The sequence below is a fragment of the Mus musculus genome, chromosome 12, assembly GCF_000001635.26.
Source record: "Mus musculus strain C57BL/6J chromosome 12, GRCm38.p6 C57BL/6J".
NCBI classification, from domain to species: Eukaryota; Metazoa; Chordata; class Mammalia; order Rodentia; family Muridae; genus Mus; species Mus musculus.
The window spans coordinates 112,819,128-112,844,711 of record NC_000078.6 but is presented as its reverse complement, the minus strand read 5'-3'; the positions used below and the strand labels follow the sequence as shown (position 1 = coordinate 112,844,711).

At 46.5% G+C, this 25,584-nt stretch overlaps 2 protein-coding genes across 4 annotated transcripts; one reads left to right on the top strand and one right to left on the bottom strand.

Moving 5' to 3' along the window:
- Positions 1–14,435: 14,435 nt before the first annotated feature.
- On the bottom strand, positions 14,436–16,011 carry Gm52009 (predicted gene, 52009). Its single transcript, XM_030247054.1, has 2 exons — positions 16,002–16,011; positions 14,436–15,704 (listed from the first exon to the last, which is right to left on the bottom strand). The coding sequence occupies exons 1-2, from the start codon at positions 16,009–16,011 to the stop codon at positions 14,920–14,922; spliced, it is 795 nt and encodes a 264-aa protein (XP_030102914.1). The 3' UTR covers positions 14,436–14,919.
- Positions 15,191–24,483, top strand: Cdca4 (cell division cycle associated 4). 3 transcript variants are annotated; one of them, NM_001359292.1, is made up of 3 exons: positions 15,323–15,863; positions 21,803–21,950; positions 22,600–24,483. In NM_001359292.1, exon 3 carries the CDS (start codon positions 22,606–22,608, stop codon positions 23,317–23,319), a length of 714 nt encoding a protein of 237 aa, NP_001346221.1. In that variant the 5' UTR covers positions 15,323–15,863; positions 21,803–21,950; positions 22,600–22,605; the 3' UTR covers positions 23,320–24,483. The 3 variants fall into 3 exon arrangements, with proteins under 3 accessions (NP_001346163.1, NP_001346221.1, NP_082299.1); NM_001359234.1 differs by lacking the exon at positions 21,803–21,950 and having other exon boundaries at positions 15,191–15,406; NM_028023.4 differs by lacking the exon at positions 21,803–21,950.
- Positions 24,484–25,584: the final 1,101 nt, after the last annotated feature.

Sequence of the window (25,584 nt, the reverse complement as noted above, 5' to 3'; positions counted from 1 at the left end):
TTATGTCACCAGATTTGTCTGTGGGCAAGCCTGGGTACATTCTCTTGACTGGTGATTAACGTGGGATGGCACAGCTCACTGTGGGCATTGGCATCCCTGGGCACCATGGTAATCCTGGATGCTGTTAGGAAAGTAAGCTGGTCTGGTGTGAGGCTTTGTTCCTGGTCTTATTGTAACTTATTGGGACGTGCTTGGTTGATAGCACTGGGAGGCCCAAGGAGGAGATCTGGGGGGGTTGGGGGGGGACTGGGAAGAGAAGAGGGAGAGAAAAATGCAGTTGTGATGTAATATATGAGGGAAGATTTAATTTTAAAAGGAAAGGAAGGGAGGAAGGAAGGAAGGAAGGAAGGAAGGAAGGAAGGAAGGAAGGAAGGAAGGAAGGAAGGAAGGAAGGAAGGAAGGAAGGAAGGAAGGAAGGAAGGAAGAAAGGCAGGCAGGCAGGCAGGCAGGCAGGCAGGCAGGCAAGCTGAGCAAGCCATGAGGAGCAAGCCAGTAAACAGCGCTCCTCTATGGTCTTCGCATCAATTCCTGCCTCTAGGTTCCTGCCTTGAGGTCCTGTTCTGATTTCCCTGGATGATAAGACTGCAAGATGTAAAGAAGTAAAACCTTTCCTTCCCAAGTTGCTTTTTTGGTCACACAGCTTTACCAAAGCAATAGAAACCCTAAGACACCAGTCCTGCCAGGGCCACTAGGGGGCAGCATCACCAAGCCAGAGCAGGTGCTGTTAGCACTGAGGGTGCCTGACCTACCCCAGTGCCTTTCCTTTCTGTAGCATATCCTTCCAGACATTTCTAAACAGCTACCTGACCATAGGTGCCACGGAATGATGGAGTCTTATTGCTTATGAATGTAGATTTATTATTTGATTTATTTTGAATTATTTATTTTTGCTTCGTGGGGAACTTCTGGCAACTCTCCTGCCTCGGTATCTTGAACGCTGGGTGTACAGGTGTGAGCCTCCCTCCATACTCAGCTTTAAATGTTGCATATTTTTTATTTAGCTGGAAGTACACGTGGCATGCAGGTGGAGGTCAGAAGGGACCCGCAAGTGCCCTTGACGCCCACTCTGTTTGAGAAACGTCCTCTTGATTTCTGTTACTTACTCCAGGCTGGCTGGCCCAGGCGCTTCTGGAGATATTCTCTCTCTCTCTCTCTCCCTCTCTCTCTCTCTCTCTCTCCCTCTCCCTCCTCTCCTCTCCCCCTCTCTGCCTTCCATCTCCACACAGGAGCCTTGAGATTACAGACATCTTGATGTGCCAGGTCTCACATGGTTCCTAGGGCTCCAGGCTTAGGACCTCACACTGAATACCCATACACATAGAGCAACCTCTGAGACCCAAAACTCAGTTGTAAGTGACACAGTAAATAGGTGTGTATACACAGGTTCTGTGGGGAGATTCCCTACTGGGTTTGATGCTAGGGATTAGATCGTTGGGCTGAACATCTTCACCTAGAACATGCCTTTCTGCCCTGGAACTGACTCCACTCTCCTCTCCCTGGGTCTCATATGACTGTGGAAGGTTCCTTGAACCCCAGTGTGTTTGAAGCCACAAGTCCCATACCTCTGTGCCTCAGCACCTCTTCTTTAATCTCTCCTTATTCAGCAGGCACTCTTCTGCCCTCTAAAATCAGCTGTTTCTACCCACATTTACATTTCCAAATTACAGGACGGTAACGCAGGCTACACAGGCCCTGTCCTGACAGCCACATCCAGTTCACAGCATTTCCTCTAAGATGACTCCCCTCTTACATCCCCACAGGATAATTTTGCTTTTTTCTGTATCATTAGACATGAAAGTGCAATCGCCCCACTGCTCCTAACACCTCTAAGAACGCTTTGAGAGCTGGGTGTGGTGGTATATGCTTTTTTTTTTAAGAACTATTTATTTTATGTATAGGAGTACACTGTAGCTGTCTTTAGACACACCAGAAGAGGTAACGGGGTTGTGAGCCACCATGTGGTTGCTGGGAGTCCAACTCAGGACCTCTGAAAGAGCAGTCAGTACTCTTAACCTCTGGGCCATCTCTCCACCTACCAATAGTATTTTTGTTGGTTTCTTGCCACAGACCACCGCAGTTGGGTATGGGAGTTCCTGGAATGAGGGTCCTTGAAGCTAGGTGGGTAAGGATTTGGGGATGACAAACAGAAACAAAACACAGAGGAAGTTTGAATCTGAGTGAATTCTGCCGCTCTCAAGCAGGGGATTTTATACATTAAAAAAACAAACATTACATCTCTTAGAAACTGTATCCAGTGAAACAATCACAAGTGCCAACAAAAATCATTTGGCACAGTAAAGCACAAAAATCATCCAAGCATTACAACTCTGAAACTATGTATTCAGTGAATCACAAACAGAGGTATCATTATTATAAATCATCAAAATATAACAATTCTAAAAGGATGTATTCAGTGGGGGCTGTCGGCCAAGGTCAGTGGCATATTTCCAAGAGCAGGCAAAGAAATCTTTAATGGTCAGTGCTCTTAACTGCTGAACTAACTTTCCAGCCCCATGGTCAATTATTATTTAACATCTAGTGCCTGATTTTTTAATAATCTTCAATGTATAAATTTAAACTATTTTAACTCTTTCTAATTAAGGCTTTCTTTACCATATACCAAAATCCACCTCTGATGATACACATGTAGCAATATGAAATTTTATTGTTGGGAAAAATTTTATCTATTATAATAGTTTTGTAAATGATTTAAAAAATAAAGCGTTAGTTTCCCTGGGGATGAGGTCATGTTAGTGACCCCATCTCTATGGATGGGTACATTATTCTCGCTTAAGATCTTGGCCTAGGCTACCAGGAACATGTAAATAAGAAAAGGAATAAGAGAAAACAAAATAGATAGATTGCCATGAGAACTATGGCTCAATATTTTTCTCTGGTGAAGAGTTCCACAACCGGTTCCAGGAGGCCTCCCCCTTTTGAGGTTGATCATCTCAGTCTGTGGAACTTGTCATACAGATCCTACTGGAGGTGACTCTCTCTCTCTCTCTCTCTCTCTCTCTCTCTCTCTCTCTCTCTCTCTCTCTCTCTCTCTCTCTCTCTCTCTCTCTCTCTCTCTCTCTCTCTCTCTCTCTCTCTCTCTCTCTCTCTCCTTACATTTATTATGTAACAGCTTTTTCCTGCCTGCAGGCCAGAAGAGGGCACCAGATCCCATTACAGACGGTTGTGAGCCACTGTGTAAAGGCTGGGAATTGAACTGGGGACCTCTGGAAGAGCAGGCAGTTCTCTTAACCTCTGAGCCATCTCTGCAGCCCTGGTATATACTTTTAATCCCAGCACGCACGTGGGAGGCAGAGGCAGGAGGATCTCTGTGTTCAAGGCCAGTCAGGTCTACAGAGCAAACTCCAGGACAGCCAGAGCAACACAGAGAAACCCTGTCTCAGAGGGAGGGAGAGGGGGAGGGGGAGGGGGAGGGGGAGGGGGGAGGGGGAGGGGAGAGAAGTGGGAGGGGGAGGGGGAGGGGGAGGGGGAGGGGGAGAGAAGTGGGAGAAGAGAGGGGGAGAGGAAGAGAGGAAGGAGAGGAAAGGAGAGAAAGAATGTTGAAAGTCAACTGATCTTCAATAACCACAGTCAACCTTAATCAGGAAGCTAAAATTTTACCAAAGCCCATCTATAGTCCATAGAGCTCTCGCCAGTGTGCAGAGCATGTGAGACGGCTCTACCAGACAGGCATAAGAACTGGTAAAGTGGGGAGTGATCAAACCCCGGGAGTCGCAGAGATCTGAGGCGGCAGAAGTGGAGCTGTCCCTCCCAGCCACTAACGCCTGCTCTGGAACAGGAACTCTGACCAACAACTGAGAGGATAGGGGAGCTCTTCTCCGTGCTAATGAGGCCAACGACCTTCCCTATCTGGACCTCATGCCCTTCCCTCGAAATTATGTAATCCCTGGTTCACCCCTCAGGCACTCCACACTCTCTCCCAACTGGACCGGATCCTGCTAGTCTCAGGCCCAGTTCTCCCCTTCAGGTCAGTCTTGTAGCTGGTGTTCTCATGCCCTAAAGGGAGACCAGGTCCTCCTGTTTCTCTCTGTCTCTCCAGGGAGTACACTAGCGGTGCCTGAGTACCCAGAGCGGAGACCGGGAACCACGCAGAGCACTCGGCACAGATCCCGCTTTGCCATGTGGGTCCCGTGAGCAGCTGACACCCCGAAGAGCATCTGTCTTCTGAGCCACTAAATTGGCACTGGTGAAGAGAGGCAGAACCCAGGGCCCACAACGAACTCGGGTACCACACCAACGTCTCCAACTCAGGCTACTTCCTTAAGTGCTTCGGTTTCCAGCATGTCCACTCCGTGACTGTCTCTAACCAAACTCACTTCCTTATTATTCTCTCAGCTTTAGACTGGGTGCTTATTTCTTCTCAAGAAGAGGAATCTTTTCAGTTAAGGAAATGGGTGGAGACCTAGATCTGGGCTCTAAGCAGGAATATGCTCACCGTGTGCATATGTGTGTGTCTGCGTCTGTGTGCATGTGTTGTCTGTGTGTGTGTGTGTCTGTGTGTGTTTGCTTGTTTTGTTTTTCAAGACAGGGTCTCTCTGTATATCACTGGCTGTCCTGGAACTCTCTGAGGACCAGGCTGCTCTCAAACTCATAGATCTGCCTGCCTCTGTGTCTCACGTGCTGGGATTAGTGTTCACCACCACTGCCTGGCTTCTATATTTTTCTATATCAAAACAGACTGTGTTCTGATACTTCCAACCTCATTATAACCCAAACAGGGGCAACCTGCTCCCTGTACTGATCTTTGATTATGTGGTGGTTTGAATAAGAATGGTTCCCAGAGGTTCATGAATTTAAATCCTTAGTCACCAGGGAGTGGCATTATTTGTAAGGATTAGGAGGTGTGGCTTTGTTGGAGGAACTGTGTCACTAGGAGTAGGTTTTAAGGTTTCAAACGCCCACACCAAGCCCAGTGTCTCTTTCTCAGCCTATAGATCAGGGTGTAGTTCTCAGCTACTGCTCCAACACCACACCTGCCATAATGATAATGGACTAAGCCTCTGAAACTGTAAGCAAGTCCCAATTAAACATTTTCATTATAAGCACCGCTTTGGTTATGGTGCACCTGCACAGCAATTGTACAGTAACTAAGGCAGAAGTTGGCACCAGGAGTGGGGTCTTTCCCTGAAGTCACCACTCCCTTTATTCTTGTCTTCTTTATAAACGTCGCCTTGGTCATGGTGCCCCTGCACAGCAATAGTACAGTAACTAAGGTAGAAGTTGGTACCAGGAGTGGGGTCTTTCCCTGAAGTCACCACTCCCTTTATTCTATTTAGCTTCAGGCTTTCCTTTAAACTTTTTGTTTCCTTGAGCACAAACATAGCTCCATTACACTTCCTGGTGTTCTTTTCCCCCCCTCAAAATGTATATTTTGTACTTCTTTTTATCCAGCTTGCTCCCTTTCAATATAGCTCTGCATAAGAGAGATTACTAGTAACCACACAACACAGTCAATACTAGAAATCTCTTCTGCCAACAACATTCATGTAAAACTCTTTAATTTAGCCTCTGACAGACTTTTTTTTGGACAAGGGCAAAAAACAGCCACATTCTTTGCCAAAATATCACAAGAACATCTAGGCTTACTAATATTCTTCCCCCTCTGAAACCTCTTGAGCTGAGCCCCCACAATCAAAATCGCCCTCAGCACTGTCTGTCATGCTCCTACAAGGATGGCCCACTAAGCCCCACTAAAAGTGTCCAACCACTGCTAAAGTTCCAAAGTCTCCCATGTTCCTCTAAACAACAGCATGGTCAAGCCTGTCACAGCTGTATCCCAGTCCCTGGCTGATGTAGATAACAATGCTACTGCATATTTGTTTGAGTACAAAGATTCTCATACAAATGAAAGTTTCCACTGGATCATGGCAAAAGAGAATCTCAGCCCATGAACCAATTTCCACACTTGAGACAGTTTGTACACCCAACACTTGTTGAGTGAAGGGGAAGTCAGGGTCCCCTGAGGAAGGATCTGAATACAATACCTGTGAGTTGAACTGTTAGCCTTTCTCCAGCCCTTCCTCACAAGAACCTAATCTTTTACAAGGGTAATTGCACACCAGGGGATAGGAAACAATCAGACTTTCCAGGGTCTATTGGTACTGGTTCTGAATTAACACTGATTCAAGGAGACCTCCAAGAAGTATTGTGCCCCCCCCAGTTAAATAGGGACCTTTGGAGGTCAGGTGATTAATGGAATTTTGGCCAAAGTTCAACTCCCAGTAGGATTAGTGGGTCCCCAAACTCATCCTGTGGTTATTCCCCAAGTTCCAGAATGTATACTTAGGATAGATAGACTGAGAAGCTGACAGAATGTATACTTAGGATAGATAGACTGAGACGCTGACAGAATGTATACTTAGGATAGATAGACTGAGAAGCTGACAGAATGTATTCTTAGGATAGATAGACTGAGAAGCTGACAGAATGTATACTTAGGATAGATAGACTGAGAAGCTGACAGAATGTATACTTAGGATAGATAGACTGAGAAGCTGACAGAATGTATACTTAGGATAGATAGACTGAGAAGCTGACAGAGTTCTCACACTGGTTCCCTGATTCCTGTGGTGAGGCCTATTTGGTTGGAAAGGCTGAATGGAAGAGTTCAGAGTTGAGTTTGTCATGGAAAAGTAGTGAATCAAAACCAGCATTGTATCCCTGGAGGAAATGTAGAATGGATGGTTACAATGGTTTCTTATGCTTGGCCCAGGATGTGGCACCATTAGGAGGTGTGACCTTGTTGCAGTGGGTACCACCTGTTCAACACACCACACCTGCATCTGGGGCTTGCTTTGTCTCATGCTGACCTTGAACTCAGAGATCTGCTTGCCTCAGTCTCCTAGGATTAAAGGCCTATACTACCTTGCCTGGGCCCTAAGCTTTTCATGGCCACTATGCCTTAAGATCTCCATGTCAAGATTCAGGTCAGAAACCTGTGTCTTCCTGCCTCAAGATCTGGATCACAGGTGTGCCCTCCATTTCTGCATTGTAGTTCATTTCAGATGTAGTCAAGTTGACAACCAAGAATAGCCATCACAGTAATAGAAGAAGGTGGTTATAAATACCAGCTAAGGCCACATGGCCAGTTGCGGAAATGAGGATGATAATCATTATAATTTGTTTTTGTTCCTGTATTAGTCAGGGTTCTCTAGAGTCACAGAACTTATGGATAATCTCTAGATAGTAAAGGAATTTATTGATGATTTACAGTCGGCAGCCCAATTCCCAACAATGGTTCAGTCGCAGCTGTGAATGGAAGTCCAAGGATCTAGCAGTTACTCAGTCTCACGCAGCAAGCAGGCGAAGGAGCAAGAGCTAGAGCTAGACTCCCTTCTTCCAGTGTCCTTATATTGTCTCCAGCAGAAGGTGTAGCCCAGATTAAAGGTGTGTTCCACCACACCTTTAATCCCAGATGAAAGGTCTGTTCCTTAAACTCGGAGATTCAATCTTCTGGAATCCATAGCCACTATGGCTCAAGATCTCCAAACCAAGATCCAGATAAGGATCTCCAAGCCTCCAGATAAGGGTCACTGTTGAGCCTTCCAATTCCGGATTGTAGTTTATTCCAAATATAGTCAAGTTGACAACCAGAAATAGCCACTACAGTTCCCCAGTTTCTTTATCATGTAATGTAATGTCAGTTACAAGAACATCAGTGCTTATCACATTTAAATTTGAGATAATGAAAGACTATCCCTAAGGGACATTGCCATCTATTCTAAATTTATAATGCATGTACTATTGTATGTGGAGTAGTCATGCTATGTTAAACATAATTAATGCCTGCTTATTGTGTTCATTTGGGAGTTAAGCATGATATACATATATGATTATGTATCGAGTTGACAAGGGATGACCTTGTGGTGATTATTTTTGGTTAGTAAAACCAGATGACTTGCATATAGGACTAACTAAAACCCAAATGGCTGGGCAGACCTGTGAGGGACTTTTTTTTTTCTTGATCCAATCATTTGAAATGAGAAGACCTACTTCCAATCCAATATTTGGGGGGAGGGTGGAAAGACACATCTTTAATCCATATCTTTGAGGTATGAAGAGCCATCTTAAATCTGGGCCACACTGTCTGCTGGCATCATATGTATGGATATGGAAGAAAGAATATGGCTCTCTCTGTCTGCTTGCTCTTGCGAGAAAGTCCACCCCATTCACTGGCATTAGAGCCTATTTCAGGATTCTGCTGTATACTGAAGACCAGCTGAGACATCCAGCCTTGTGGACTGAACAACTACTGAATTTGTGGACCTTCTATTTATTGTTGGATTAGCTGGACCACAGCCTGTAAGCCATTCTAAAAAATATATAAGTACATAGATTTAGATAAATTCATTCTATAAGTTGTTCTTCTAGAGCCATGGTTCTCAACTTTCCTAATGCTGCCCCCGCCCCAATACAGTTCCTCATGTTGAGGTGACCCCCAACCAGAAAGTTATTTTGTTGCTACTTCATAATTGTGATTTTGCTACTGCTATGAATCATAATGTAAACATTTGTGGTTTATGATGGTTTTAAGCAACCCCTGTGAAGGGTCACTCAACCCCCAGAGGGGTCATGAGCCACAGGTTGGGAACCACTGCTCTAGATAGTCCTCATACAGACTCCCTTCTTTAACAGTGAGAGTCCCCAGATACCTCTTCCACAGTGACTGTTTATATGCTCAACAAATCCTGGCCCCTCCAACCTCCTATTTCTGCCTAGGAGAAAGCTGGTCTTTAAAGCTTTGATAGTAAACGGAGCTTCAATTCAGAAATTGTTATTTTTTATTATAAACTGTTAAAGATGATTGCTTGTAGTCATGCTAAGTACTAATGCAGTTAATTACAGGAAAAAGCTTGATTCACCCTCCTGTATGCTTCCAAGGTATAGCCTAAAGCAAGTGACCAAAAAACAAGCAAGGGTTGTTTAGCTCAGATATGCTTAATAATTAATGGTCCTCAAATGTATCAGAGAGCTGCTGAATATGGCATTTAAGATGTTTAATGGAAAGAAAAAACAAAAAACAACTACGATGACAGAGGCTCCCAGATCCTACGATCACACCACCTGGATTGTGTAATGCTAACCACTGGGCAAGACTGTCTCGATGCCCTGCTGCTGCCAGGACCCTGCCCAAACTCTGGACAAGCAGGAAACTGCAGAGTTGATTGCCCATTTTGCCTAGAAAAAGTAAGATCACACACACACACCCGCCCTGCTCCCGACCCTCTCCCCCCCACCCCCCAATTTGATCCTCCTGCTCAGAAAACCCTTTCATTTTCTGTGCCTAGTGGCCAAAGACTGGTGCTGCCCTGTCTTGGTAGCTCTGACCCCAACACCATGGAGACCACAGGAACCTGGGCTGGCCATCTAGGTGTATGTTTTCATGACCTGGTCTCTCTAGTTCTGCTTGATGCATACACCATTTGGATCATACTTCCTGCTGTTTATCCTTCTGGCTCTCTGACGGCTGGATGACTAGACTACCTGTAGGTCTGTCAGCTTGGTGGCAGCAGGCTACCAGCTCCTTCCCACAAGGCTGCAGCCACATTAGTTCATCTAAAGCGGCTAGGTCTTTTGTTAAAGTCAGGCAGACAGGTTTGCCTAGTTAACAAGCCTCAAATTAAAGGATAAACAGGTTTCAGGTGTGCCTTGTCACCAAAGAAACATGCTTTGCAATGACTAGTCACAGTAGTAAAGATTCATCTCCAGTAAACCATGAGATGGAAAAGAGACTGGTTTAAAGTCTACACAACTTCTAAAGGTCTAAAAAGTGATTTGAGGTATTTGGAAAATAGAAAATGTTTTAGACTTGCCACCCCCCACGTGCTATGCTCATACTAAGATTCCAAAGGTTCAGGTTTAATACGGACCAATGGAGTTCTGAGAAGCTGATAGAGCACTGGCTACTTACTATTGAGTCACAAGCTCAAGATTTTAAATTTCCTTTGGTTTTCTTCTAAGTATAGACTTAAAGGTGCTTTTCAGTGGGCTAAAAACATCTCTGTCCAATCTATATATCTGGCTCTCTGGACAGAATAAAAAATGTCCATGCTTTTCTAACCCAAAGTTATAGCTTTTGCTCCGACTCAAAGGTGTAAGTCTATTCCAGCTATATTTTTAAAAAGATTTACTTCTTTATTATATGTAAGTACACTGTCACTGTCTTCAGACACACAAGAAAAGGGCATCCGATGAGCCACCATGTGGTTGCTGGGATTTGAACTCAGGACCTTTGGTGGAGCAGTCAGTGCTCTTACCCACTGAGCCATCTTGCCAGCCTGGACAATCTACTTTAAATGGAATTCTTTGAGGTTGGAAGACCCAGCCTAAACCTGGGGGGATTAAGAAACCCTTGCTGTTGTCTTCCTGATTCACTTTCCAGTGAGGCTACTTATTAGGGGGCTGGGATTCTGGCGTATGTCAGAAGATGAGAAGGAGCCAGAAGATTAGAACAAATTGTCAAAGTTAGTATGAGGCGAAACAGAGAAATCCAGAGGGAGGGATTGAATCAGTTAATGTGCAGAGGAATTTTGAATTTAAACAGCTGAGTTGACCAGCCAGAGTTCAGAAAAGACTAGAAAGGGGCGAGCCCCTCATTTTCTCCTCCTCTTTTTCTCCTTCTTCTTCTCCTCCTCCTCCTTCCTCCCTTCTTCTTCCTCTTCTTCCTCTTTGCTCTGCTCTGGACTCTTCCAGGTGTCCCTGGATATTTTCTTTCTCTTGTCTTCAATAAAAACCTTCCACTCGTGGAGTGGCCATTTCAGTGGTTTCTTTACCACACTCCTCGAATTCAGAGTCCATTTTTGTGGAGAAAAAAGCAAAGGAGAACAGAGCAGCAGCATCGGGAGCAATGGGACCTTGATAACACAGAGACTGTACCCTCCTGGCTAATCAGCCTCAAGGGAGGGGACTGTGGGCTTGCATGGTTATGAAAACTGCTCTCTGCAGTCAATCACAAAGCTGGAGAGTCTGGGCGAGCTGGGCTTTGGGAAGTTGCGAAACAAACTGCCTCTTTTACTCTCGGAGTCTCCAGTGCTCTTATCTGAAGCGAGGATCTCTGCTTCTCACACACCACTTTATAATCACATTTATACAAAAAACATCTTGGGGCTGGAGAGACAGTTCTCTGGTTAATCCTTGCAGAAGATCTGGTTTATTCTCCAGCAACCACATAGTAGCTTACCATCTGTAACTTCAAATGATCCAACACTCTCTTGTGCCCTCTGAGGGCACTGAAATCATTCACACACAAAATAAAATAACCCTAAAACTAAAAAAAAATTTAGGCACACAACTTTAATCCCAGCACTGGGGAAGCAGAGGCGGGTGTGTCTCTGAAAATTTGAAGCCAGCCCAGTCTATATAGCAAGTTTCAGGTCCAGTCAAGGGCCATATAGCGAGACCCTGCCTCACAAACGAACAACCCCACTAACCAACCAAAGAAGACTTTTTTTTGACAAAAATTAAGTATAGCAAAACATTCTTTTAAAAATCTTATTTGTATAAGGGTTTTGCCTACATGCATTATCTGTGCACCACTTTCATGCCTGGTTGTATGTCATCATGTGGGCACTGGGAATAAAAATCTCGATTCTCTGGAAGAACAGCCAGTGCTCTTAACCACTCAACCATCTCTTCAGCACCTGCAAAAACGTTGTTGTTATTGTTGTTGTTGAGATAGGGGTCCCATGTAGCTGTCTGGCCTGGAACTCTCTATACTGATCAGGCTGATTTCGAACTCATAGAGATCTGCCTGCCTTTGCCTCCTGGGTGCTAGGATTAAAGATACTTCAGGCTACATTATTAATCTTTTCGATTATATCCTTTGAACAACATACCTTCAAAACCCACCTGTCTTAGTTAGGGTTTCATTGCTGTGAAGAGACACCATGACCGAGTCAACTCTTATAAAGGAAATCTTTAATTGGGGCTGGCTTACAGTTTCAGAGGTGTAGTCCATTATCATCGTGGCAGGAAGCATGGCAGAGTGCAGGGAGACTTGGTGCTGAAGGTTCTTATAATTCTACATCTTGATCTGAAGGCCGCCAGGGGGGGACTGGAATCCCACACTGGGCCGGGCTTAAGCACAGAAGTTTCCAAAGCCAACCCCCACAGTTGCAAACCTTCTTTAACAAGGCCACACCTCCTAATAGTGCCACTCCCTGTGGGCCAAGCATTCAAACACATGAGTCTATGGGAATCAACCCTATTCAAACCACCACACCGCCAATAGTACAGCTGTTAAGATGTTCATGTAGGACTCTTTGAACAGCACACACACACCTTTGGGTGTGCACTCCCTCCCTAGGACCCCTGAAACCTTTCTGCAGCGAGCATACATTAAGATGGGCAGAGCTCCTCAGGCTTCGGTATGGACATTTGCAAGCACCTGAGATCCTGCTCTTCCTCTGTAGTCTGCATCCCCGTGAGAGGAAAGCCAAATCTCTCACAGAGCCTAGAAATCCTTCTGAGAGCTGGCTGTGGCGAGCTCTTGAAGCAGCAGGGCCTTTCCAGCCATGCTCTCTGTGAGGCCCTACCAAATGCAGACTCCTCTCTTGCCCTGATGTCATTTAGGTGTCAGGTCAACTAAGGTTTCTGTGACGGCTACTCCTGGTTGTCACCTTGATTACATCTGGAATGAACTACAATCCAGAAACGGAGGACACACCTGTGATCCAGATCTTGAGGCTGAAGACACAGACTTCTGACCTGGATCTTGACATGGCATGCATCTTAGTTAGGGATTTACTGCTGTGAACAGACACTATGACCAAGGCAACTCTTATAAGGACATTTAATTGGGGCTGGCTTACAAGTTCAGAGGTTCAATCCATTATCATTAAGGTGGGAGCATGGCAGCATCCAGGCAGGCATGGCGCAGGAGGAGCTGAGAGTTCTGAAGGCCGCTAGTGGAAAACTGACTTCCAGGCAGCTCAGATGAGGGTCTTATAGCCCAAACCCACAGTGACACACCCACTCCAACAGGGCCACATCTTCTGATAGTGCCACTCCCTGGGCCAAGCATATACAAACCATCACAGCATGACACTCTCTTTGGATTCAGATCTGGAGGCATAGTGGTCACAAGTAGCTTAGGCCCATGCAAGGTAGTACACACTTTTAATCCCAGGAGATGAAGGCAAGCACATCTCTGAGTTCAAGGACAGTCCGGGACAGAGCAAATTCCAAATCCAGGCATGGTGGTACACACCTCTGGGCCACGTCGGCTGGAGGACGATGTAAGGAAGTTGGAAGGAGGAAGGCTCACTCTCCCTCACCTGCTTGCACTTACTTGCCAGCACATCTGTTAGAATCTGCATATTCAGGATTCCAGCTTACACAGAAAACCAGATGAAACAACTACCCTCATGGACTTCCCATTCACAGATGCCCATTGTTGGGTTAGCTGGACTGCAAACAGTAAGTCATTACAATAAATTCCCTCAATGTAGAGAGGCAACCCATAAGTTCTGTGATTCTAGAGAACCTGACTAGTACAGTTTCCTTTGGATTCTTAGCCTTACTAATAAAATAATTTAAAACTGTTTCAGAAAGAAGGTCATAAACAATTTTATTAAACTTAGAGGGGAAAAAAAAAAGACAGGATAAACAAGCTGAAAAACCTGTGGCCTCCAAGAGGAGATGAGAAAACTGTCTTTTAAGTCGGGCAAGGAGGTAAAAAAAAAAAAAAAAAAAAAAAAAACCAGAAAGCACAGAACCTCAGGAAAACTGTGTCTCAGGGAAACTGTGCCTTAGGCTTTTAGCCAGTACCCAAAAAGGAGATGAAAGAAATGAAAATGGAGCTGAGGGGGTTCAGCAGGAGTTTAGCACCAAGCCTCGAACCTAAGATCCCTAGGACCCACATGTAAAAATAGCGTAGTCAGGAACCCCACTACACCCAAGGCTGCACCTGGCAACCAGAACCCAGTGACATCGCTCACTCAAGATAGTCAGACACAGTCCTAGTACCCCATATCTACTGGACAGTATGTAAGCAGAGACCAAGAACAATGCTCTGTCCTGCACATCTGGAGAGAAGCCACCCTGATTTGCCCTGCAGCTGGAGAGTCTCCCTAGGATCCTGAACCTTCCAGGATCAGAGACTTATGTTAGAGCCTGGACCTGACCTTCAGCTAAGATACCTAGACAGGTGAGCAGTGTTGGGGAGACAGGCTTAGGACCACATAGGAATTGAGAGTGTGAATGACCCTCAGCATAATGAAACATAACTTTTGTTACACTACTTGTTATACTAACTACACGTTAGCTTACTCAAGACACTCAGGGATTAAGAATACTTGCTGTTCTGACAAAGGACCTGATAAGGTTGTTAGCACCCACACTGAAGCCCACAATCACTTGTAGGCTCGAACATGAAATACAGTCATACATGCAGACAAAACAATGACACACACAGATAAGTAAATCCAAAAATAATAGTAATTCAAAAGAAAAACCATGCTAGTATCCAGGTCAAAGTTTGATGGCATGCCTTTCCATCAAATAAAGGGCAAGTATGCCCAGGAATGGGAATGCATTAGTGAGCTTAGGTGAACCACGAAGCCACAAAGACACGATGTGATGTGTATGCCGTATACTTTCTCTTATGGCACCGGTTTTTCTCTCGAACGCTCATTCATTAGAAGTCCCGGTCGGAAGGAGTTTCCAGTCTTTTCCAGCAAACGAGCTTGCTCCCTGTGCTAATGTGGCATCCCCACTGAACATTCTGCATCCACTCACCTTCCCACCTCACTCCATCCCCCAACCAACGCCGTCCGGACTTGGTGTCCTCGTTAAGATCTTGTGCACTACCAGGACCTTATATTTTAATTTTTCTCAGTTGGAACTCGAACCAGGACCTGTTCAGGGATGCCACCACCGAGCCTCGTTCAACCCTTCTATGTCTCAGAGAAGGTGTAGACATCGGCCATGCCCAGGGCTGGCATTAACCGCCCCGCTGTGAGTCAGGAGGGCCAGGATAACGAAGGAGACTCGGGCACCGGCGCGAGGGGGCGCGGCAAGCACCCTGGGGGCGGGGCCAGGCGCAAGGAGACCTGGGAACTGGGGCGGTGGCCAGGCGCGCGGAACCCTGGGAGCGGAGCGCGCGGAACCCTGGGAACGGGTCGAGCCGTCGACAAACAAGGGATCGGGGGCGGGGCGGGGCGCGGGGAGACTTGGGAACGGGGGCGGGGCGGCCCAGCGCGCGAGCCTAACGGCTGAGGCCGAAGCGCGGGAGACGCGGCCGGCGAGGCTCCGCCTTGCGTGGGTTTGAACAAAGCTCCACCCCGCACGCCACCAATCGGCGCTCGTGCGGCGGCGCCATGGCGACCCTTTGTGGGCGCTGACCGATCCGGGTGCCCGAAGGAGTGGCGGGGTCTGCCTTGCGGCGCCGGTAAGTGTGTAGCTGGTTTGCGCCTTCGAGCTTCTGCGGCATGGGCGGCGTCGGCGCAGAGCACCCCCGGGGCGGTCGGGCGGCCTCAGGGTCCTCGGGCTTCCTGCGCCGGCCGCCCTTCGGCGCTCACGACGCCGCGGCGTGTTGAGTGACACATACCGAGAGCCGGAGCGGCGGGTCTGAGCTGGCCGTCCCGCCCTCCGCCCACGCTCCCCTGCTTCCGCTCTCTCTTCCTCCCGTGGCCTTGCCTTTCTCCGCGGTCCCCTCTTCTTTGGTTCACCCCGCGTCGGTCTTCCACCTCACCTTTCGAGCTGGCCGCCGCTTGCTGTGCGCAGTTTCGGGGGACTGGACCTTCCCTGGCTTTTAGCAGCGCCGAGCCCCAACCGTCTGTCTGCTGGCCAGGGACCGATTCCCGATTCCGGGAGGGCTGGGTGGGCTCCGTGCAGCCGCCCGCCTGGTGAGTGTTGGCCTTGCGCTCTTTTCTTTGTTTCTTGGATTTTCATTCCCTTGAGAAGTGTCTTGTGTTGCCTGCCCTTCCCCTACTGCAGTAGACCCCACTTCCTTCCAAACTCATCATTTATGGCCTAGTAGGTACTGCCTGGCATCGGTGGAACTTGGCCGGAACCCGGGCTCTGTCTTTGCTAGCCTGTCCTGAGGCCAATTGTAACTAGAAAAAGCCTCCAGAAACCTTTTCTAAAGTTTTTCTCCCCTAGGTAGGGTCACCAGGGAAGGGACTTCTTCCAGCACTTGAAACAGACGTACAGCACCCGCGTATTTCCTCCTGGTGGCCTTTGTATCTGACATACGAGATGGCAGAGCTGAGCTGGACACTGATCTAAACGATTCTGGGAAACGTTTTCTGCAAGCATAGTCGTTTGTCTCATCAACCTAATGCATTCAGAAATCTCCCCATTTTAGAGGTGCTAGTCTTAAAAGGAAGGCAGGCAGGCAGGCATAAGAAAGCCCCACATCCTTCCAAGGGTCACTGATACAAAGTCTGAAGCAGACGTAGTGGGACAATAAACTCCATCAAAGGACCATCAAGTTCACTGGCCCCAGGATTTTTCCAACTAGTCCCTCGCCCCAGTTGCTCTTTGAGGAAGTATTTTAACACAGTTGTGATTTTCGTTTTGTTTTTGAGACAGGGTTTCCTGCAGGCCAGGTTGGCCTCAGACTCACAGTGCAACCAGAAACAACCTTACTCTCCTTCTCTCTGCTTCCCAAGTCTGCCACCATGCCCAACTTGGAAACCATTAACTTGTGGTTCTCCTTAAAAAAATCCAACATCCAGATGAATGCTTGCTTGCGGTTACAATCCAAGCCTGGGTTGTCATAGATCTGCACAGGTAAAACCAAGACTCTAGTGGATGGTCAGAGCCCAGGAAGCTGCTCCCACATGGTCACTGAGGTAGGACGGCTCCAAGATATGATGGTTGTGGAGTCCTGGGCCGTCTCTTTACCTCAGGTTGTTGTAGGGTAGTTAGCACTCACTTCCACTTTACTGTCCACCGGCCTCAACACTATCTGAGCCCCCAGAATGCCTGGCTCTTGTTGTTCAGCCAGTGCTTGGGTGGGGAAAATTGGAGGGCACCATTGTGCCTTGACTTAGCTTTGGACTGAAGGAATGTCAGACATTTACCTAGACTTGGAAAGCGATTCTGGCCATCTGGAAATAGGTGTGAGATGTGGAACGTAATTTATACAGAACTTAGCAGGGAGAATTTCCTGTCGTCTTTCATTAGAAGGGTTAAGCAACATCAGGTCAGGCACACAGGTGGCCATGAGGAAGCTGTGCCCAGGCGGTGTAGGAAAGCCCTTTGCAGGTACCATTAGGGCTAGTCACAACCTGTGCTGGTGATGTAGGCCTTCACCCTCAAGCCCCCTCTTCCGTCTTGCTGTCTTTCTAGAAGCTACTCTGTCACCATCCTGTTCTCTTATGGCTTGTGTCCTAGAGTGACAGATAAGCAGACAAGAGTACATTTCATTCCAGGCTTAATTATTTTACTTTTATTGGTGTGCATGTGTATATATACCTTCTGGGGCCACAGAGGACATTGGATCCAAGGAACTGGAGGTATAGGGAGTTGTAAGCCATCATGTGAGTTCTGGGTACCCAACCTTTATCATCTGTCAGTGATGTTTCCAGACACCTTGTTTAAAATCTTTACATGTGAGGATGGTGAACAAGAAAGAACCAAAAAATCACAAAACAAAAATGTTCCACAAAGGCAGGTGTACGCCTTTAGTCCCAGCACTTAGGAGCCAGAGGCAAGACAGGGAGCGTTTGCTGGTTAAAGCTCTGCTGGCAAAAGTTGTGTATACCCGAAGGAAAAGGCACAGCGAGGAGTGTGTTTAATTTACAAAGTAAATCAGGGGTAGTTTGATAGCAAATATACATGGTGAGGGCATATGCTTCTTAGAAACCAGTTTTTTGATGTGTTTATTAAGGGCCTTCAAAATGGTTCTGCCCTACTACTAATCCAGAAGTTAAGAGTACAGAAATAAAGTACCAGGAATAGAAAACCTTGTCTGTGGCTGGAGCCACATGGTGCTGACTGCAGACTGCCTGGTGTGCTTGTGCATGGACGTAGGCACTGGCCTATCAGACAGGATGATCCACTTGCTATATGACATGATAAACAGAACTTGCTGTGGACTCAGCACAGTGGGAGAAGAAAGGGCTAGGAACGAGGAATCTGAAGGGTTTCTCTGGGTGCTTAGAATTGTAGAGCTGCTGCTTTTCCCCTGGGGTCTTAAGTTTCTCTGTATAACAGCCCTGGAGTCACTCTAGACCAGGCTGTCCTTGGACTCACAGAAATCTGCCTGCCTCTGGCTCCAAAGTGCTGGGACTAAAGGCGTACACCTGCCTTTGTGGAACATTTTTGTTTTGTGATTTTTTGGTTCTCTTTGAGACTGTCTAGTGTGCTGTGGAAATAACCAGCTAAACAAGTGAGAATGGGCAGGGGCTGTGTGCGTAGCAGGGCTTCTGTGGCCAGTTCTCACCATTATCTAGTAGCCTTGAGGAGAGCTTTGCAGTGAGGTGGCTGGGGTGGGCTAACTAGGTGATGAACATCTCCTATGAGAAACAGACCTCCTGTGAGTAACAAGCAAATTTACGAAACTTGCAGAAGTAAAGCAGTTTTAATTTTATGATTTGGCAGAAACAGATGTCAGCCAGCAAAAATAGCTTCCCAGTTTGGCACAAAAATGTTTTTTAAAGTCCTTGGTGAAAATTTCTGCCTTTTTCGTTTTCTGAGACGAGAATCTCACTGTGTATCCTTGGCAGGCCTGGAGCTTGTATGTAGACCAGGCTGCCCTTGAATTGATGGAGATCCACCTGCCTTTGGTGTTAGAGTTAGTTACACCACCACACACTACAATTCTCTCCTTGTCTCCGAATCGACTGGTTCTCCAGAAAGATAAAATCTTCACACCTGTCTAGTGTGACCTCTTCATCTAATGGATATCCTGGGGCTCCAGAGTCCCTCTTTTTCTTGCTGTGGACTCAGTCACATAGCAGACATTAACTTTCCAGCTTTAGAATGAACTAAGAGGGCCTAGAGAAGCAGGGCTGTCTACTACACAGGAAACACAGGGAACCCAGTGCTTCCTACTTGTCTCTGATTCTCCAGTTAGCCCTAAATAAACACCATACTTAAATTAGACCTTTATTTATTTTTTAATTAATTAAATTTTTAATTTATTTTGGTTTTTCGAGACAGGGTTTCTCTGTGTAGCTCTGGCTGTCCTGGAACTCACTCTGTAGACCAGGCTGGCCTCAAACTCAGAAATCCGCCTGCCTCTGCCTCCCAAGTGCTGCCAGCCTGCCCAGCTTTGTAATTTATTTCTTACATCCTGTGATTGGCTGTGGTCAGTATTTGCCTCTTTGGTTAGTCTTGAGATGGCACCAGAGATGCTGTTAGCTTTTTATATCCTGGTTAATAGGGTGTTTGTTGGGCTGTTACTGATTAGAGTCCTGGAGAGCCTGCTGTTTCCCAGGCTGTTCTTGTAGGTCTGTCTTGGGAGCTGGTCATTGCAGATTATGGGTCAGAGTTGTTTCCTCTGCTCCAGCCAGCATTTATGTGTTTTCTCTTGTAAGACCACATGCTCTAGGGTGCTTCTGGGCTTCTTTTTTAGGCACAAGAACTTGGGGTATAGAGGGATTTTAACCCAGCAACATGACTGCTCTGACAAGGGATCCCACCCAAAGACCTTTTAGATCTCTGTGATCCAGTCTAGGAATGCAGACACACCTTGGATTACAATATGATCTAGCTGGAATATAGACCAGCCCTTAGGACACACCTTTAGTCCTAACAATAAAGGTAAGGTTACTTTGTAGATGGAAGTAGCCATGTTTGAAAGTGATGTCTAATTGAGGGGCAGACAAAGTGATGAATCAGAGATCTGACAGGATGAGTTGAATGGGAGGTAAGATTCGCCCAATTCACATGAGAACAGCTCAGGAAAGAGGCTACTTGAGCACTGAGGGGTGCGATATGTGTGTATGGTAATTTTACAGAGGCAGGTTGCAGAGAACAAGCTAGACACAGGGAAAGACAGAACATGTTGGAAGTTGAGAAGGAGCCAGAAGATCAGAACATAGTGGCAAAGTTAGTATGAGGATCAAACAGAGCAATTCAGTTAGAAGCTGAAAGAAGCTGGACTGAATCAGTCAATTTGGAAGATTAGATTGTATGGAGGCTAGAAGCTTCCAGTCCTAGGCCTAGGGATAGTTAGAACACAGAAAGAAACACTTTGCTCTCAGACCAAGCTGTCCATTTGTGGAGTAAGACAGGACGCTAGTGTAGCCCAGGCTGGCCTTTAATGCGAGTGATCCTGCCTTTTGAATACAGGGCTCATGAGTACGTGTTGCTGGTTTTGGTGTACTGTGAGCCATCTCCAGGTGTGAGTCTCTGAAGCATGTTTATCTTTCATTTTTTTTGTTTTTTGTCTTATGACCCTCAGTTTAATCAGGGTTGCTTTTGTTAACATGGGTAGGAGTTACTGGAGCAAGGGCAATTTAACCTTTGGTGACTACACCACCAAAGAAAGTTCCTCTCTCCCCCAGCTACCTTTTGTGTCCACTTCTTTCTCTCATTCATGAAAGAGATGTAATGGGCTTCCGTCCTGTGCACACAACTGAGCTGCTGTGCTTTCCTGTGTGTAGCAGCTGGCCGCGTCCAGACAGCAGTTCACAAAACTCCTGATTATCTGTCTCTGTGATTCTTTCTGGCCGGTCCCAGGATGTCTCTGGGCCCTGGAGCCAGGGAGTGTTGATGTAGGTGTCTGGTTTAGGGCTAGGCACTCACCAGTTCCTTATTCTTGGTATTTTGGCCATTTACGAGTGTGCATTATCGCCTACCTTATAATGAAGGAGAGGAGCTTACTACCAAGGAAACTAGTAAGTCCTGGCTTTCCTGGACCAAGCCAGCCTCTGTTTCCTGGGTGCTGAAAGTATAAAGCATGAGCCTCTGGCAGGCGAGTGCTTGGTAAACTTTTATTGGATTTGGAGCTAGAGGGATTTGGTGGTTAAGAACATGGCTGCTATTCCAGGGAACCTAGTGTTTTCCCAGCACCCACTTGACGACTCACAACTTCGAGTAACTTCATTTCCATGGCATCTGACAGCCTGTTTGGCCTACACAGGCACTGTACACATATGGTGCAGACAGACACACAGGCAAAATACCTACACACATAAAATCTTTAAAAATAAATAAACGTAGTTTGTATTTGAACACTTGTCCCCAGATGATGGTGCTGCCTTCGAGGTTATGGAGCCTTTAAGATGTGAGCCTTGCTGAAAGTAAAACTGGAGGCAGGCTTTGAAGTTTATTTATACCTTGGCCCTACTTTCTCTCTGCTTCCTGTGTGCAGATGGCACGTGATCGCCCTGCTTCCTGAGGCCAGGTTGGCCTCACTGTTCCACTGCCTGGCTCTTCCTGTGTGAAGGACTGCAAGTGTATCCCTTTTCCTGTGTGATGGGCTGGCTGCAAGTGTATCCCTTCTTCACTGCAAACCCCAAACTAAGTTGCTTCTTGTCAGGGCAGTCTATCATAGCAACAGAAAAATAACTAATATGACTGCGATACAGACATTTCTTTTTTGGTGGTAGTATTAGGTGTGCTTGAAGGATCTGTGTTTAACCAGCTGTTCTCTTGAAATCCTTCTGCATTCATCTCCAGAGTAGAGGGATTAGAAGTAATGAAAGTGTATTTCTTTTCATTTAAAAAAAATCAGCTTCATGTTTAAAGCCACTTTAGGCTACATTTCCCACACCACTCCTCTTTTACTTAGCTTGGTGTGGGATATGTTAGGAACTAAGGACTATGGCCACACTTGTCTAGGCGTGTTCTCTCACCTGAGATCTCCTGTCCCCACCCCTCTGGCCAGCTGGTGCCTTGTCTTGCCATTGCATGAATATGAGGAGGATGGAGTTGCCTGGGTGTGGCCTCTGGAGACTGCCTGCCTTTTCTCTGGCCCATAATTCCAGTGGGAGTCCTGGGTATTTCAACTGGATTGTTTCCAGGTTGCGGCAACTGTAAGAGTACTATAAGCATTTTTGTACAAGTTTTTACATGAATCTTAGTTTCCCTTTCACTGGAACAGATACACTAAAGGTCACATAATTATATAAAGATCTGTGACTTTGAAAGAAGAAAAGGTAGCTATAAAGAAATCCTAAAGTTTATGTATTTAGGAGATTCTGTTAAGAACAACTTGGCATTTAATTTCAAATGTATTACTTAAAATAAAAATGTTTAGGGACTAGAGAGATGGCTCAGCAGCTGAAAGATGTTGTCACACAAGTATAAAGACCAGAGTTCCTGTCCCAATACCTGGATTTTTGTTCTCTTTAAAAGACATTTTTATGACTGGGTGTAGTGGTGTCATCTTTTAATCTCAGATTTGGAGAGGTTGAGGCAGGAGGCTCACAAGCTCATTGTCAGCCTCTGTGACGTAGCAAGATACTGTCTCAAAGTAACAGTACCATATTTTTCATTTGTGTTCATTTATCTGTTGATGAAAGTTATGCTACAACTGAGTTTTGTTATCAGTGGCAGCGGCTCTGCTTGAGGCAACCTCTCAGATAGTGTCTCGGGTACTTCTGTGTTGTCACTTCTTTAGCTGTCAGGAAGCCAGGAAGCTGAGGTATGCTAACTAAATGGTGTCTCTCTTGGTTCTCACAGGACAGGATGTTTGCTAGAGGGCTGAAGAGGAAATATGGTGACCAGGAAGAAGGAGTAGAGGGTTTTGGCACTGTCCCTTCCTATAGCCTGCAGCGACAGTCACTCCTGGACATGTCCCTTGTCAAGCTCCAGCTCTGTCACATGCTAGTGGAGCCCAATCTCTGCCGCTCGGTCCTCATCGCCAACACAGTCCGGCAGATCCAGGAGGAAATGAGCCAGGATGGTGTGTGGCATGGGATGGCACCCCAGAATGTAGATCGGGCACCAGTTGAACGCCTGGTGTCCACAGAGATCCTGTGTCGTACAGTGAGGGGAGCTGAGGAAGAGCACCCTGCTCCTGAACTGGAAGATGCTCCCTTGCAAAACTCGGTTTCCGAGCTCCCCATCGTTGGCTCAGCACCAGGGCAAAGGAACCCTCAGAGCAGCCTCTGGGAGATGGACAGCCCACAAGAAAACAGGGGAAGCTTTCAGAAGTCACTGGACCAGATATTTGAGACCCTGGAGAACAAAAACTCCAGTTCAGTGGAGGAACTCTTCTCAGATGTGGACAGCTCCTACTATGACCTGGACACAGTGCTAACAGGAATGATGAGTGGGACCAAGTCCAGTCTCTGCAATGGCCTTGAGGGCTTTGCTGCAGCCACCCCTCCTCCCAGTTCCACTTGCAAGTCTGACCTGGCTGAGCTGGACCATGTGGTAGAGATTCTGGTGGAGACCTGAGAGGCCACCCCAGTGGGCTAAGGGTGAGGCCACCAGTCCCCATGGAGCTCACGTGTGTTGTGACCCAGAGACAGATAAGCACTTGTCCTAAGAGGGGCTCTGGCTCTTGAGCTCATTATCCTTTTGTGTGACATTGGACTCACTGTGGAGGATGGTGTGTCACAGCTATGTCTAGTCTATTTTCAATTAGATAGGTGAACTTTCTAAAATTAAGTTTTATATGTTTTTGGGCAATATTTTGTCTTAAGATATATTTTTTAAACTTTTTATACTTTAGATTTTTTTCAGCTATTTTCTTAAAAGTATATTTTTTCTACAAACATCCTCTGCTGCTACATTAGAAACATTTATAACCTAAATACGATTGGTGTGTCATTTTAAAGGTTTAAATAGAAAACTTCTTTTGTTACTGAGTCTCTACACTCCCAAGGCAACTGTAAATGTAGCCGGCCGGGTGTTTACATGAGAGGCTCCAGTATGGTCTACATTCTAGTAGAGCTTGAAAAGAACCATGCACAGCTCCACTGCCCCCTCACTGGGTCTGCTCTGGCGGATCGGAGCTCTCTTCCTAGCCCCGTGTGCAGGATGGCTTTATTTATGCCTATTTATATGTAAATGCCACTGAAAGCTAAGGTCTTACTCCTGGAAATCCCAACACCAGTTCTTCAGGGACTGCTGTGAGGCAGTGCCTTATGCAGGTCTTGTCCTTGGCCATCACTGTCTGGTTCCCAGCCCAGCACATGTGACATGAGGACATGACATGCCCGAACCACCCAGCACCACATGCTCCATGTCAAGTGTGTACGTGGAGACCACTGGCTCCCAGGCCTGTGCTCAGAGAGGGTGTGCAGTCCTACGTGTGCTGGGGGGGACGACGGTGACCTGTGCTTGCTTGCTTTTAAAATGGTGCTTGGACGTTTTAAGGTTAAAAACAATCCGACTCCATATGATTTAGGGCTCCTCCACCCTGGGGTGGCCCCTATGCTGTCTGCTTGGATCTCAAAGTCTTGGTACTCGGCACTGTCAGACTCCACCCCATGTATCCTTTTTGTTTCTCTTGTGCTTTTTTTGGACTTCCCAACCTGAGCCTAAGGTTTTATTTTATATGTGCTTCAATATCAACAATGTAAACCTCACTTTATTAAAAGTATCCAGCAAATGGAATGTGTTAGGAGCCTTTTTTTTCTATCTTAATCCTTCAAGTGAGCTTGCTCTATCCTGTGTGGTTTTGGCATTTTATATGCTTTGTAATGTAGACAAACTTTTTGTGGTAAACAGGCAATGGGGTTATTTTCCTGACCTTATGGCTCCCAAGGCAAAATTCTCCCTTCCCTTTCAGCCCCTGCTTGCCTTCCCTGGGCCTAGGGGGTCTGAAGGAACAGAACAGACTGGCTCATCCCCAGGTCTGTGAGCAGTCCTAAGGCTTTCTCCTTTATCAAAGCTAGTTTAAAGTGGTCTACTAATAAGCCTAAAGCAGGAGTTTTCTTTTAACGTTTTATTTATGCCTGTGTGGAGGTCAAAGGACAACTTGCTAAGTCAACCTTTCCTCTGAGCCCAGGGATGGAACTCATTTCAGCTGAACAATCCCGGTGGCCCTAAAGCTATATTTGCTTGTTTGAAGCATTTCTGCTTCTCGTAAAAGTAAGATCTTCGGAGAACGAGGCATGCCAACTTGTCCTGGAACTCACTCTGTAGTCCAGGCTGGCCTTGAACTCAGAAATCGCCTGCCTCTGCCTCCCGAGTGCTGGGATTAACGGCGTGCACCACCACACCAGGCTGCATGTCAGCTTTTAAGATGCTGCTTTTAGGAAGTGCTGGGAGGTAGTGACCAGCCTCGCCAAGGCCTCTTCGCCCTGCTGCCTTCAGTTTTCTTCCTGGATAGTAAATGTGGACTTTGGAAGGCAGTGAGCTCCAGCTTATAATTGCTGAGTTTCCTAGGCACCTCCTGCCAGGTTTAATCATGCATGTGACATTTTTAGGATAGATACAAATTTGATGACTAGGAGCAGACTTTCCATGTGTTTGCTTTGTTTACAAATGCTTAACTAGGAATGCACTGCAAAAATCCCAGCACTTGAGAAGCAAGAGGATTGCCAAAAATTCAGGACTAACTTAGGTAATACCAAGCAGGGCCCATGGAAGGAACACTGGCCAGTATGCCTCTTGAGTAACCATTTGGTCAGCAGACCAGGAACATCGGTGCTCCTGCTGAGCTGTCCCGGCCTTTCTTGCTCAGTACTGCATGTACCTCGAAAAGTATCCCAA